Source organism: Bactrocera neohumeralis, unplaced genomic scaffold (assembly GCF_024586455.1).
Source record: "Bactrocera neohumeralis isolate Rockhampton unplaced genomic scaffold, APGP_CSIRO_Bneo_wtdbg2-racon-allhic-juicebox.fasta_v2 ctg2051, whole genome shotgun sequence".
Taxonomy (NCBI): Eukaryota; Metazoa; Arthropoda; class Insecta; order Diptera; family Tephritidae; genus Bactrocera; species Bactrocera neohumeralis.
The window spans coordinates 1,445-15,045 of record NW_026089950.1 but is presented as its reverse complement, the minus strand read 5'-3'; the positions used below and the strand labels follow the sequence as shown (position 1 = coordinate 15,045).

At 55.7% G+C, this 13,601-nt stretch overlaps 2 protein-coding genes across 2 annotated transcripts; both read right to left on the bottom strand.

The window, feature by feature from the left end:
- Window positions 1-1,077: 1,077 nt before the first annotated feature.
- Window positions 1,078-3,024, bottom strand: LOC126766666 (uncharacterized). The gene is made up of 2 exons (XM_050484409.1): window positions 2,594-3,024; window positions 1,078-2,062 (listed from the first exon to the last, which is right to left on the bottom strand). The coding sequence occupies exons 1-2, from the start codon at window positions 3,022-3,024 to the stop codon at window positions 1,078-1,080; spliced, it is 1,416 nt and encodes a 471-aa protein (XP_050340366.1).
- A 4,483-nt stretch (window positions 3,025-7,507) lies between these two features.
- LOC126766665 (puromycin-sensitive aminopeptidase-like protein) lies at window positions 7,508-8,143 on the bottom strand. The gene has a single exon (XM_050484408.1). It carries the CDS (start codon window positions 8,141-8,143, stop codon window positions 7,508-7,510), a length of 636 nt encoding a protein of 211 aa, XP_050340365.1.
- Window positions 8,144-13,601: the final 5,458 nt, after the last annotated feature.

Below are 13,601 nucleotides of genomic sequence, written 5' to 3'. Positions count from 1 at the left end.
CGAGAGAGCGAAGAATTGCGCACGGTTCATGCATTAGGGCGGCCCCCGGATTCCCCCTTGCAGTCATCGGCACGCCGGAGCAGTGCGTTCCACAAGGACGCCATTTGGCCGCATCTGCAAACCATCTGCCGTGTTGCTCAGGTCAGACTCCTTTTCTCCGCGGCTGAATTCGTCGGCGTCGGCGCGTCGCCACTGCTGCTGTCGGAGTCCTCGAGCAGGAAGCCGCGACTTTGCTTCTCGTCCCTGTCGCCCCCCACCTGGTAGTCTGGGCTTCACCACCGCCTGCCGAGGCTGTTTCCCGCGCTGCCCGTCGCCAAGCATGCGACTCTGCGGGGTCATCGGTCGAGAAATACACCGCACGAACGGTGTGCACTTGCCCGATACGATACCCGCGCGCAGCAGGGCCTGATCTTCGTTAGTTGTTGTGTAGTCCCGACTGCCATAGCTATAACGGCTGATTGGAGAAGTTGATGCCGCAACCGCCTGCCTGATCGATAAGACAAAGAAGAGACAATTTTCGTCTTCGCGAAAGCGCTTGACGTTTCGCTTGCGTCTTCTTTCGCTTGTCGCCCCATTTGCGACCCCAGTGGCCCTTCCATCCGCGGCTCCACCATGTACTCGCTCGTATGATCGACACAGTCCAGCCAGTGGTGGAACACCACCGCCTTGCATGGCAAGACAGACGCGACAGGAAAGAAGATGCAGCGTGGCGAACTTGCCGCTGCTTGCGAGAACGGCATCAGCGGCACCATTTGGCTCGCAGCTGGGCGTCGTTTCACGGAGCTGGTGTTGCGCAAGCACACGGGAAAAGAACGGGAGGGAGAACCCGTGGTTGCACAACAGCTGCGCCGTCGACTCAGAAAACGTCGGCGGCCGTCAGCCGGCGTGCGTGCTCATCTCGCGGCGCGGCTGAGCACGTTTGAATCACTCGCGTCCTGCTCCGTCTCGTCATCAGCGTCGTCGCTTTCACTGCTCGAGACCTCGCCAATGGTCGTCGGCGTCCGCTTGTCGTTTCGCAGTAGGTCCAGCAGTCGAGCCTGAACCGCTGACAGCGGGGGCAGCGCACGGTGTGGAAGGTCATGCGCAAGTTGGCGTCCACGTCCTTTTGGTGCGCCTTAACATAAACGGACGCAGGATCTGGTGGAGGCGTAAAACGAGTAAGCCACGCTCCTCCGAGGACAGCTCCATTTCCGCGGCCTCATAGGTGGCGAACGGACGGCGAAAGATCTCGTCGAATGAGTCGCCATCTGTGAACACCTCCGAGTTCAAAAAATACAGCAGCGACCACAGCTCTTGTAGGTCGCTGTTCAGCGGCGTGCCAGTCAAGACAAGGCGGCGTTCATAGGGGAGTTGCAGGATTGCCTGCGCAGTAAGAGTGCGCAGATTAGAAACCGCCTTGTGCGCCTCATCCACCACAAGGTATCCCCAGGAGATGTGCGGGGCCGTGTCAAGCACGGACGGCGAGCGCACCGAATGAATGGGCATGAGCACGATATCGTAGAGCGATGCGTCCTCTACGGGGTCTTCAAGCTCGTCGTACGTCGTGACGCGCAGGCTGTCCGGCACAAACTGCGCGCATGCTTCGCCACTCCCGCACCACGGACAAGGGAGCGAGGACAAGGTGAGGCCGGTGGCTTCTGTGGCCGCGGCAAAGGCCAAGGGCATCTCCATGCGTCGTTCCTTTAAAAACAAGAGAAACGCTAGCGTCTGAATGGTCTTGCCTACACCCATCTCGTCCGCAAGGATGCCGTTGATGCCGTTGGCATGGAGGGACACGAGAAAGCGGAGGCCATCCAGTTGGTGTGGCAGCAGCGTCGCATGCAGCCCTGTGGGTTGGCGTTCGACAAACACATCGACCTGGTGTACGAGGCGGAAATCATCTTTGGCAGAGGCTACGTAGGCCTTGAAGCGCTGGTACTCCGTGCTGGACTGAATGTCAGCCACACCTTCTCGTGGTTCACGTCCAACGTCAACTCTCTCTTCCCAAAGGTGAAAACGATTCGTTTCCGGCGGCAATAGCAGGTACGTGCCACGCCGCCGCCCCCGTCCTCCCGCACATTCCCTGTTTCGTGATGTCCTCGGCCTTGCGCTTCAGCCTTTGGCCAATCCGTATCATAAAGTCATGTGTTTTCTCCATAATCCCCAGCAAGGCCGAGATCTTCAAAGTGCTCACGTGTTCTGCAACGCGTCCGCGTCCTTGAATCGCAACGCGCGGAGTCGCGCGCGGCGGCGGCCTCCTCGTGCAGTTTCCAGTAGTTACGCATCTCTTGCACAAGATCCTCTGGCTGTTGAAAAAACTTGAGACCGCGATCGGTCGTCGCAGAGCCGGTCGAGGCAGCATAACGATAGCGACAGGCGGGAGCTGCTGCTCTCCGCGCGAAGAAGCCTCGACGCTGTCACTGGCCGTCAAAAAGCCGCCGTAGTGGTGTCGCCATCCCGTCCACGCGTGAAAGGATATCGAGGGGATCTGCACAATCACCGCCGCCGATGAGACAGCTTGAGTGCCTGGGCCTGCAAGGGAGGAACTGTGAGAAGGCACAAACGAGGACGGAGGAAGTGAGTGCGACGTCGTCTCGGAGCGCGCAAATCGCACCCCGCATAATGTGTGTTCCGACGCAACGCCGCCGACAGCACCTCTTGTGTGTATGACACAACCGCCTCCTGGCGCAACAGGCGCGCCGTCAGCGATGCCGCTGCGGTGCTGGAGGACAGCACGCCTTTTCCTTTCACTAGTTCTTGCTGACTTCTTACTGTTACACCCGTGCCATCGGCACTGCTGCTGCTGCCGCCGCTGCCGGCGGCGGCGGCTACTCTCTCGCGAGTTTCTTCTTGCCCTTGAAGGACCAGGAAGCACAACGCCGTCTCCTTGACCACTTGCAAAAAACAACCACGGATCCGTGCATTTGTTTCCTCCTCCTTGCTAGAGCAGACCGATTGACGTTGCCGCTTTTCGTGAGATGAGGCTGTCCATGTTGCTCCTGGGGCCGCTGGCTTCGCGGGAGCCGCGGTCCACAATGACTGCATTCCGAAAGCGTTCAAGGTACACAGCCCGCGCTGCGGAACCGCCGTGATGCCGGTGAAAGCTCCTCCTTCGCTGCTTCACCTTTGTCCGCCGCGTCTCTTCTTTCTGAAGCGCCGGCCTCCACCACGCCGTTTTCTTCCACACACTTCGCATGCAGCGCTGGAGGAGGAAAGAGAAGGTCTGCTGGAATCGAAGAGAGGAGTGCGGTAAACTCGTTCAGTGAACTTGAGCGCGTCATCTTTTCTCTGAAGAAACTACATCCGTGGACATTGTGATTGGTCTGTTGACGTTGTTGTTGTTGTTTTTCATGTTTCGCTTTTTCTTTTCTGAAAAAAAAGGAATTCTGTAAAGATGGTGGTAGGAAAAATCTATGATGTAGTGTTTGGCTACCAGTAATGTGAAGAGAGAATGGGAGAAACGGAAGAAAGAGAAGAAAACAAAGACACCGAAGAAAACAATAAGGTCGTCTTTTCCCTTTGTATGCGTACAATTGGCAAACGTAAATGGTTTAAGTGGGTGAATCTGAAGAAAGAAAAAGAACACAAAGCAAAAGCGAGATTTTGCTAGGGCAGGTCGCTTTTAAAGGGAAAGGGAAAAAAGAAACGAGGAAAGAGAGGGACGACAGCCAAAAGTGAAGGCAAGGAAGATAATCGCAGTGACGCATCAAGTCGTTTGCTCACGCAAAAGGAGAGAGAAAGACAGAGAGATCCCCAGATCATCATAATAATTAAAAAAAAGAGAAAAATGAAGAATGAAGAGCCTGCTCGCAGAGGGCAGTTTTCCTTTCACAATCTGAAACGACGACCATCCGTCTCCTTTCAAGCTCTCGCAGAATGTCTGCTCCCGCTCGCGCGCATGTCTGCATCGCACATTTTTCGTTTCCACCTCTCGCTTTTCTGTAATACTGTGTGTGTGTGTCTGTGTGTGTGTGTCTTATACGGAATTAAAGCTCTCTGTGTCTTTTCAGAAGAAAACAGAAAAGAACACAAAGCAATTACAAAAAGCGAAAAGGCAAAAAAAAAGACAAATGCAGAACAGCGATTAAGCAAAGAAAAAACCGATGGCGAAAACGTCATGAAATGAACACGCATCCGTCGTCTGCTTTTTTGTTGTGGTGGTGGTGGTTGTTTTTTCTTCGTCACCAAGTTTTTCTTCCTTCAGAGGCTCCTCTTCAAAAAAAAAAAAAGAGAGAAAAGAAAGAAAAACGAGATAGAGAGAACTACAGAAGCCGACGCTTCTTTGCTGTGTTCATGTGTATGGCTGCAGCACCCATTCAGTCTCCGCGTCGGCCATCTCCATAGTGTTCCCAGCGTCACCCGGTACGGTGTCAGCTCAAACCGCGGCCCCACCTCCGTCAGCTCCACCCGCTTTTGCTTCTTCCACCTTAAATGTGTGATGGCGCACACTAATGAAGTCGTTCCCGTTGTCAAAGGTCATGACACGGGTGGCCTCTTCCTTCGGCACAGGGAAGAGGTACTTCAACACGTCGCGGATGTGCCGACCAAGTCGGGTCGAGAAGTTCTCAAAGATCAAGTGGGGTACTGCTCAGACATGGTCCCAACTCCGTCGATGTCGTGCCGCGCAACGAGATTGTGAATGGTGAACACCACGGTGGGGCCTAGAGGGAGGTGCGAGACCGGTCATGCTGTCTGGCACGCCGCGTGTCTCTGGAGCACCACCACGTCCGAAAAGTTTCCTTCCGCGCGGCGTCCATGAGCTGGTGCACGCTCAAGTTACCGCGATTGAGACGGACAGCGTTGGGAATGATTAGCCGAACCTCCTTCGCGAACTCGAGCAACTTCTGCGAAGCACCGCGAGAGGTTGTCACCAGAACGCGTGGATCCTCAACACCGGCCTTTGGCGTATTCGTCGTCGACAGTGGTGGTCGGCCTTTTCGTCTGGTCATCGTCGAGTTCAGAGGGCCTTGAGGGCGAGAGAGTCCTTTCGGAGATGGCCCGGCAGCGGCGTGGCCGTGCGAATCGCATCACGGAACTGTTCTTTGCGAATGGCAATCGCCTCGGGACGCGTTCATCTGCCGTCGCTCGAGAAACTCCTTTCGAGACCGAACAACACTACGGCGCATCGGTTACGTGTGTCTGTCTCTCTCTCTCTCTCTCTGTGAGTGTGTGTGTGTGTGTGTAGATGTCTCTAACAACTATCCGTTCCTTTCTCCTTTTTGTGTGTGTGTGTGTGTGTGTTGCTTAAAAAAAAAAGATGAAACAGGAAAAAAAGAAGGAGCACATGCAGGTTGTAGATTGTTTCTTTTTTCTTTTTTTTTGTGTGTGTGTGCATTTTTTTCTTTTGTTTTTTGTCCTTTGACCGACGTGACAGACAATTCCGTCACAAACAGCAAAAAAACAAACTAAAAGACAAATGAGTTTGTTTTATCGATTTGAGAGAAGATGGAAAAGTACCGTCTGCGAGAGAATCAGCAGCGGTCCCCCCCATGCTCGCGAACACAACAGCGGCAAACGCGCTTTCTTTCTTTTTGTTTGTTTGTTTGTTTGTCCAGTCGAGAAGAGAAAAACACGTACACACACACATATATACGCATGAGAAAGAAAAGGCATGATAGCATCCAAGCCAGCTTGCTGCCAGCCATGCGCCCGGTGCGCGAAAAGTACGAGCGATAGAGAAGAGAGGGGGGTAAAAAGAAAAAAAAAAAGAAGAAACACACAAGTATTAGAAAAAAAAAGAAAAAAAAGGGCAGTTGAGAATAAATATAAAAATGAAGAATCAGAAAACAGTGAAAAAAAAAAGAAAAAATGAACAGGCAAAAGGAAACCTTTTTTCGTCTTTCTAGGCACCACCCTCCAAGAAAGAGACAAGAGCTCTTATTTCGCTAACCAATCAGCCGACATGCGACTCTTTTTTTTTTTTTTGGCTTTGTCAGCGATACAAAAAAGAAAAAGGAGAAAACACACGCACACACATAAAGAAAACAAAATAGAAGAGAGAGAGAGAGAGAGAGAGAGCAGAAACGGGAAGAGTTCCTCACCTCCTTTTTTTTTTTTTTGCGTTGTTGTCCGCACTCTCTTTCTCTCTCTTCCGTTTTTTTTTTCGCTTTGCTGCATATGTGTGTGTGTGTGTGTGTGTGTCTGTCCGCGTTAAAGCCAGTTGACGATAGCGTCCGCATCGCGAGCAGCCCAGCCGACGTTTGTCTCGAGCGCCTCCACGCCCTGCAGGTAACTGCGGCCCATTGCCATCTTCTCCTGCTCGCTGAGCGTCCCGTAAAAACGTTTCATCTCCTTCACGACGGCGGCGTCGGCATGCCGTTGCTCCAGAAGCTTGCACGCGACCCGCCAGCATCGGCGGCATCACCTCGTTAATCCGTTTCCAGCGGTTCTCCATTTCCTTCATGAACGGCATCAGCAGCTCCGCCTTGCTCACAAGACCGACGAGGATGTACATCACTTCACCCGGACGCACCTTTGTCAGAGAAGCAGTAGTCGAAGACTTCGCCGATGGAGTGGCGGGGCAAGCGGGCGGTAATGGAGGCGAGATACTTGTGGCGGGTCGCTCAGTTGCTTGACGGTCGCCGCAAGCCTCCTCGCCTCCGCCAGCGCCTCCGCCCCGCCTTCGCGCACCGCACAGAGAAGACCGCCCGAGGATAAGTTTCCGTGGGATCGGCAGGGACGTATTGGCGTAGAGAGCCCGGGCAGCCTCCAGCGTCGCGGGGTCCTTGGCGGCCACGAGTCGGCCAACGGCAAAGGCTGCAGCTGATCCTCGTTCTCGGACTCACCCGCCTTGGGGGCGTAGCCCAGCCGGTCCATGGCGGCCCGGTAGACCTTCTGACAAAAGGCGTTAAACTTTTCCTCGGCGGCACTGCCCTTGGTCGCCACAATGCGTCGAATGCTGTCCTCGGCTTCGATGGCAGCGGTCCAGACAGAGAGGTTGTCCTCATTCTCCGCCAGGGCCTGCAGGAGCTCCAGCAGCACAACACTGACGCGTAGCCGCCCTGGCGAAGGCAGCGTAGTCGCTGATCACGCCGAGGCGGTCAAGGCTCGCTGAGCTCCTTCTTGTGCAGCGCGACCTTGAGCTTTGATAGCATTTCATCGTTGTACATGACATGGCAGAAGCCGCACTGGCGGCTGTTCACTTTCACTCCAGGCCTCCTTCGCGGGGTTCACCGCGGGGATCACCTGGTGGTCACCCCCTTTCACCACGACCGCCGCCTCCTTGCCGCCTTGCGTGCCGATGAGCAATGGAATGCTCCAGTGCGTGGCTTCCGTACCGCCTGCGGCTTGGTCGCAAGGAAGATGGTGCTGCGACACTGCAAGGCCAGTGCCATCGGTCGAGGGTGCCACGACAAGGTAGGGGTATCCTTGCTTTCCCGTCCAGTCAGCCATAATCGCGGCAACATCCTGGCCAGCAGCCTCCCCCAGGTAGTGCCACAGGTCTCCACGTCGGCGTTGCCGTACATGAACTTGGCAATGTACCGCGACATGCCCTTTTGGAATGCCTCCTCGCCAATGTACTCGACAATCATACGGATGAGACAGGAGCCTTTGGAGTAACTGATGGCGTCGAAGATGTCATCGATCTCCTGTGCGTTGCAAACATCGACCTCGACAGGGTGAGAGCTGTCCATCGCGTCAAGCTGCATAGCGCTCCTCCTTCCCGCTGCAGCATCTCTGTGAAGACGTTCCACTCCGGGATCAGCTTGTCAACGGCGTAGTACTCCATGTACGTGGCAAAGGCCTCGTTCAGGAAGAGTGCGTTCCACCACACCATCGTGACCGCATCGCCAAACCACATGTGTGCCAGCTCATGCGCAACGACGAGTGCCACGTACTTTTTCTCCATCGTGGTAGTTGACTCGTCAATGAGAATGGCGGACTCGCGGAAAGTCACGCACGCGACGTTCTCCATCGCGCCGGCAGCAAAGTCGGGGATGGCCACGAGGTCCATCTTATCACCAATGTAGCCGCACTCAAAGAACTTCTCGTAAAGAGGGAGCACGCGCACGGCGAGGTCAAGGGAGAACTGCCCCTTGGACGCCTGGCCGGGGGCAGCATACAGAGACACAACGGTCTCGCGGTCCGGCGAGTAGGGCAGGCGCACCGTCTTCTGAATAGACTCCAGCTCGCCAATCACCCACGCGACAAGATACGTTGACATCTTCGGCGTCGGGCGTACGTGTAAGTGATGGTTTGCTTGTCCGCAGCGGCCTCCTGGTGAACCACTTTGGAGTTCGACAACGCGGTCATGTGTGCAGGCGCGGTGATCTTGGTGTGAAATACGGCCTTCACAGAAGGCTCGTCCCAGCAGGGAAAGGCGCGACGGGCGTCGACGGACTCGAACTGTGTCGTGCCCATGTAGATCTCCTCCCCTTGGCGTTCTTGTACTTGCTCCGGTAGAAGCCCACAAGCTTGTCGTTCATGCTGCCCGTGTACTGATGTCCAGCTCCACCTGCTGTTCAGGCTTCAGCGGCGTCACGAGGGGCAACGTGGCAGTCATGTTCTTTTCATCGTAGACCACGGCGCTGGGGGCAACCTCCTCGTCGCTTCGTGGACAGGTTCTTGACGGTGACCTTGGAACATATCCTTGTAATTGAGCTTGATCGCCTTGATTTCCTCCGCGGAGGCGCACACATCCTTGTGGGCATCCTGGTCCTCAGCCTTTGCACGCACTGGTCCTCAGCTCAACGCGCACAGAGCCGGCAAAGCTGAAATCTGTGAAAGTTTGGTGTAATGTGCAAGTGATAGTCGGACGGCGTCACGCACGTCGGCAAGATGTTGCGGCGGCGGGGAGCAGCGGCGGTTGCAGTGCTGGCCATGCTGGAGAACGCTTCAAGGGAAGAACGGTTGTTGGTTGGTGGTGGTAACCGCAAAAGGGAAGGAATAGCGGCCTGGAGTAAATCGGAAAAGGCAAAGCAGGAGTCCAAAGATGAACGCAAGTATAAAGCTGTTGGGGTAATAGTGCTTACGCATGCAAACTTAAAAGTAAAGAAAAAATGGAAAAAGAAAGAAAAAGAAAACAGTCGCGTTGAAAAACTGAGGACACCGCGAGGGAAGCAGGTTTGGAAGATGGTGAGCGAAGAAAGAACAGAACACGAACCCCAGAAAAAAATGAAGGAGAGGTGGAGAAAGGAGGGAGAAGGGAAGGGATGTCAAACTGCCTTTCGCAAACGCGCACTCACGCAATGCAAACTGTTGAAACACTCGTGAAGGTGGATTTCAATGCCGTTTTGTGTTCCTCTTCTTCGTTGTTGATTGCGCAGGTGAAGGGGTTGACTGGGCTGACACCTTCCTGACGCTCTTTTGTTTTACCTACTTTCTTTTTCTGTCTGTGCTGCAGCTGATGTTGTTTCCTTCCTGAGAGAGAAGGAGAGGAAGTTCACGCTCGATCGCAGATGTGTTTTGTATTTAACGATTCTTTAACAAAAAAAGCAAGTATAACTGTGAGTAGAAAGGGTCTCCTCCCGCAAAAGATTTGAAGGTGCAAGTAGCCATGAGGCCCCTCTTCTCATTTCACCGGCCGAAAGCTCTGCTTTGTTTGTTTTGCCGTTGGTATCACCCTTTTCACAAAGTGTGACGTCTTCATTTTTTTTCCCCTTTTTGGATAGAAAAAAGCTCAAGAATCCAAAAACTTGATGGCGATCTCTGCTTTCCTTGCCGGCAGACACCATTGCTGGCGCCGCCCGCGCGATGGAGAGGCCTTGGTGGTTGCCGAGACTGCTCAGCACCTGTAAAGCCACCCGCCAACCCTCCTTCATTGTCCTCAATGCTCTCAGCCAGACGTAGCACCTCGGCCAGCACCTTGGACCGCTTCAAGGAAGGGTAGACGATGTGGGCGCCCGGCGTACTGGCCCTACAGAGCGCTTCACCTTCGGCGTCGTGCGTGCTGGCGGCAGATCTTCCCGCTGTTCTTCCCATTCTTTTGCCCTCTCTTGTCGTTGACGCAGGCTGAAAAAGTCGTCCATGAAAATGGCAATGGCACGGTCGAGACCGTCCTGGGATCCGTTCACATGACGCCCAAGGACCTTTACAAAGCCATTGACGACCTCAGGACGCAGCACGTCGTACGTCTCCGACTCATTTCTCGGATTCTCGCCAGTGCCTGGCACGACGCAAGGAGCCGGACAGCGGCGGCAGAGTTCGCCACAAAGGCGAGAAGCAGGCACACCTGCTTCACGGAGGCGTCGTGTGCTGACAGGAGCGCGTCCAGTTGGCGCGCCACCTCCACCGCTCTGGTGTCGTCCCGTCGCTGCTGGCTCTCGGCGCTGGCCGTGTCGATGATGCCACTGACGCTGTTCTCCCTTTGGGGACGCTGCTGCTGCTGCTGCTTCAGCAGTGAACGCCGACGGAGCCGGAAGGAAGGAAAGCGCTGAAGGATCTGGGAGGGGATAGGGGACGGCTCGCCTGCTGCGGCAGCCGTGGATAGGGTCTCGTGGGGTTTATAGCTTCCCAATAGTGCGGCCAGCGCGATCAGTTTAATGTACCGGCAGCCGGGTGGAGCAAGGTTTGACAGCCACGCAGCCGTGGGCCAGTCCCCGCGCGCCACCGCCCACAGGGCAAGACCCTCAAACACCGGCTCCACATCGGGGAACGAGAGGTTCGCCAGAGAGGAGGTCGTGGTCGGTGCATTGCTCGGCGCGTCGGTCGTTTCCGTGTGTGTGGCTTCGTTCACACACACGCATGTCGTACGCATTCAACGCAACACTCGTAGACACCGCTCTCACGCATGAACTCCGGCGGGACCTCGGGGCCCTCACTCGTCGCCGCCGCCGACAGAGCTGAAGCGGAGGAAGGGCTCCCGGTGGAGGGAAACGGGTGAATGAACATGCGCACCGCCGTCCAGTGAGTGTACCGGTTTGTCAGCGACATCGGCAGGCTTTTGTAAAATGCCATGGCCACGCGCCAGTAGCCAAGTTTCGCCATCGCCAACATCGCGTGGTTGTAGGTGGCGGGGTATTGCATGTCAGTGGGAGACAAAACTCGTCGCTAGCACACCAAAGGGCCTCTGCCCCTTCCTCGGCGGCAGAGTGCGCTGTTCCATCTCCTTGTTTGCCTTCTCGCGAAAGCTGCGGTTCACTTCCTCCTCCTCGCTCCACTTAGCCAGTGCGTCAACACTGGAAGTGCTGCCGTAAAACAGCTTCAGAATCTCTGCGGCTGCTCGGCGACGTTCAACAACGCCATCAACCGACCGATGCCCACCTTGCTAAACCCACTACCGCCGTCTGCGCCTCGTTCGGCGACGACTGCGCCACCGCCGCCTCGCTTCACGCCGGGAGGTGCGATGTGCTCGGGCGTTGGAAAAGGAAAGCCAGTGGAGTTGTAACACCCCACGATTCCACCGCCTCCGCCATGCGGAAGCAGGACAGACCGCAAGATACGTCTCCATCACGCGAAGTGGCAGAGGGGCCGCAACGAAGAGCTCGCCGAGTTCCTTGTTTCTTTCCTGCATCTTTCCTTCCGACCACACTCGCATAAAGGAGCAGACCCAATCATGCACAGCAGGGTCGTTGGAAGCCTTGTAGCGCCGAACCGCCGCATCCAGTGTGCCGTTCAACCAGCCGGCGCTTTCGACAGGGGGTTCTTCCTGTGCATCGCGTCCGCCGTTGTCTTCGCCCCTTCGGTGTGTCGCTGCCTCACCCACCTTGCTGTCCTTTCGTGCCGCCTCACTCCGTCGACTGGAGGTGAGAGAGCAAGCGGGACGGCGTCGGCGAGCGCCCATGCCTGCTTCCAGCCACCGCGCCTCATCTGCGCCACTTGCCGAATAACATACGGAAACCCTTCGGCCGTGCAGAGACGCAAGGCGGCGTCCACGTAGCCGGAACTGGCCAAACCCACCGCACAATCCAGCCGAGCGGCGACTAGTTCGCGCTCCTCAGAAGGGGCAAGACCCTTGCCGCTTGCCTCACGTGGCGTCGTCCGCTGTTTCTTCGCCCGCTCAGCGTTTTCAACTTCTTGAAGAAGAACAAGAGGGAGGTCACCGCCAACCTCCGATAACTGCGGAGCCTGCAAAGGGTGTCGGTAGTGTCGCACCGTCAACGGCACTCCCGCAACCCTCGCCTCCACCAGACACTGCATCTGCTCTAGCAGGAGTGACTGCCGCTCCGCCTGCGACGGCACCGGATCGTAAAAAAGAGCTTGGCGGCCTCCGTGTACAGCTGCAGAATGCGTTCCAACAGAATCGACTTGTTCTGGGGGAGAACCAATCTGCATTAACTCCCAGCGCGCCGCCCGCAAGACCCGCAGATTCTCCGCACCCACGCGGAAGCCAGGCGAGCCGAAAGCTGCGCCTGCGCAACAAGCTCGTACAGTTGCATGCGGTTCTTGCCATCTGGGTAAGGGTAACGACGGAAGGCGCGGCTACCGAGGAAGCGGCGCTGACAGACAGCGGGTTCTGCAATTGCCTTCGAAATGTTGAGAATACTCGCAAGGCCTCCAGCCACGAGGAGCCGGAGCCAACATTGCGAGGCATGTCAGCGAAACAGAAACCAGAGTAGCCAGTTCAGGCTTTTTTGTTCCCTTTGAGTCCAATCACTTTTAGGTCATTCACAACCAAACAGTCACAACGACAACAAAAACGAAAAGCGTTTGTATATAGAGGGGAGAATGACAGAAAGGAAGAGGACGAGTTTGACGAGGGTAGGTAGGATGAAGCGATGATCACAAAAGCAAAATAAAAAAAGGCAAAAAAAAAAACGCAATGGGGCAACGAACACTCTGAGCGTGAACGTCACGAGGCCAACGCAAGTCCTCGGTAGACCGCGAGTGAGAGTTTGCACGATGTTCCTCGAAGTGGAGAAAAAAGCGCGCGAGTTCTTCGGGACGGCGCGGTTTTCAAAAGCATCGGTCGTCTCTGTTCTCTCTCTCTTTTGTTCTTTCACCCTTGCTGAAGAAAGGGAAAGTGTGGAAAGATGCAAACAGACACACACACACACACAAAAAACAAAGTGCGCACATGAAAACGAGTGATTGAACCCGCTGAGCCGAAAGCAGGAGTCACATGAGAACAGGAAGCACTAAAAGATGAGGAGACAAAGCAAAAAAAAATAAAGAGAGGGATTGCAGTCATTGGTCAGTGATCATGGTGTGTCGTCCGCGGCAGCTTTCGGGAGCCGCAGGGACTTTTGTCTTGATTCGATGCACGTGCACCTCCGCAAGCTCCTCCTTCGTGAAACGCTGCCTTAAGTCCCCGGGCAGCGGTATGTGGTGGTGCGCCTGGTACTCCTCAGCAGCTGCTTGAGCTTTTCTGTGGTGACCGTCTTTTACCTCTTCGCCCCGGTAGCCGTTCCGCGTGCGGTGCAACTCATAAAACGGTGCTTCCTGCCCTGTGCCTTCGTCTGGTTGCACCGGCACGAGCGCGCGGCCTCGCCTGCTGGGGCCTCGGCGTCGACGATGGTGGTCGAGCGGTAGAGGGGCAGCTTCACCCACCAGTCGTCGCCGATGCAGCGACCAACGAGGGGGTGTTCGTCGAGGTTGAAATGAAAGGGCCGGCCATCGGCCTGCAGGCCGCAAAGCACAACGGAGCCGACATCCCAGGTCTGCACCACTTCGTCCGGCGGCGCAGGTGAACCAGTGACTTCCTTGTCTTTGGCGTTCCCGCCACCGTCCACGCGAAAGGTCAG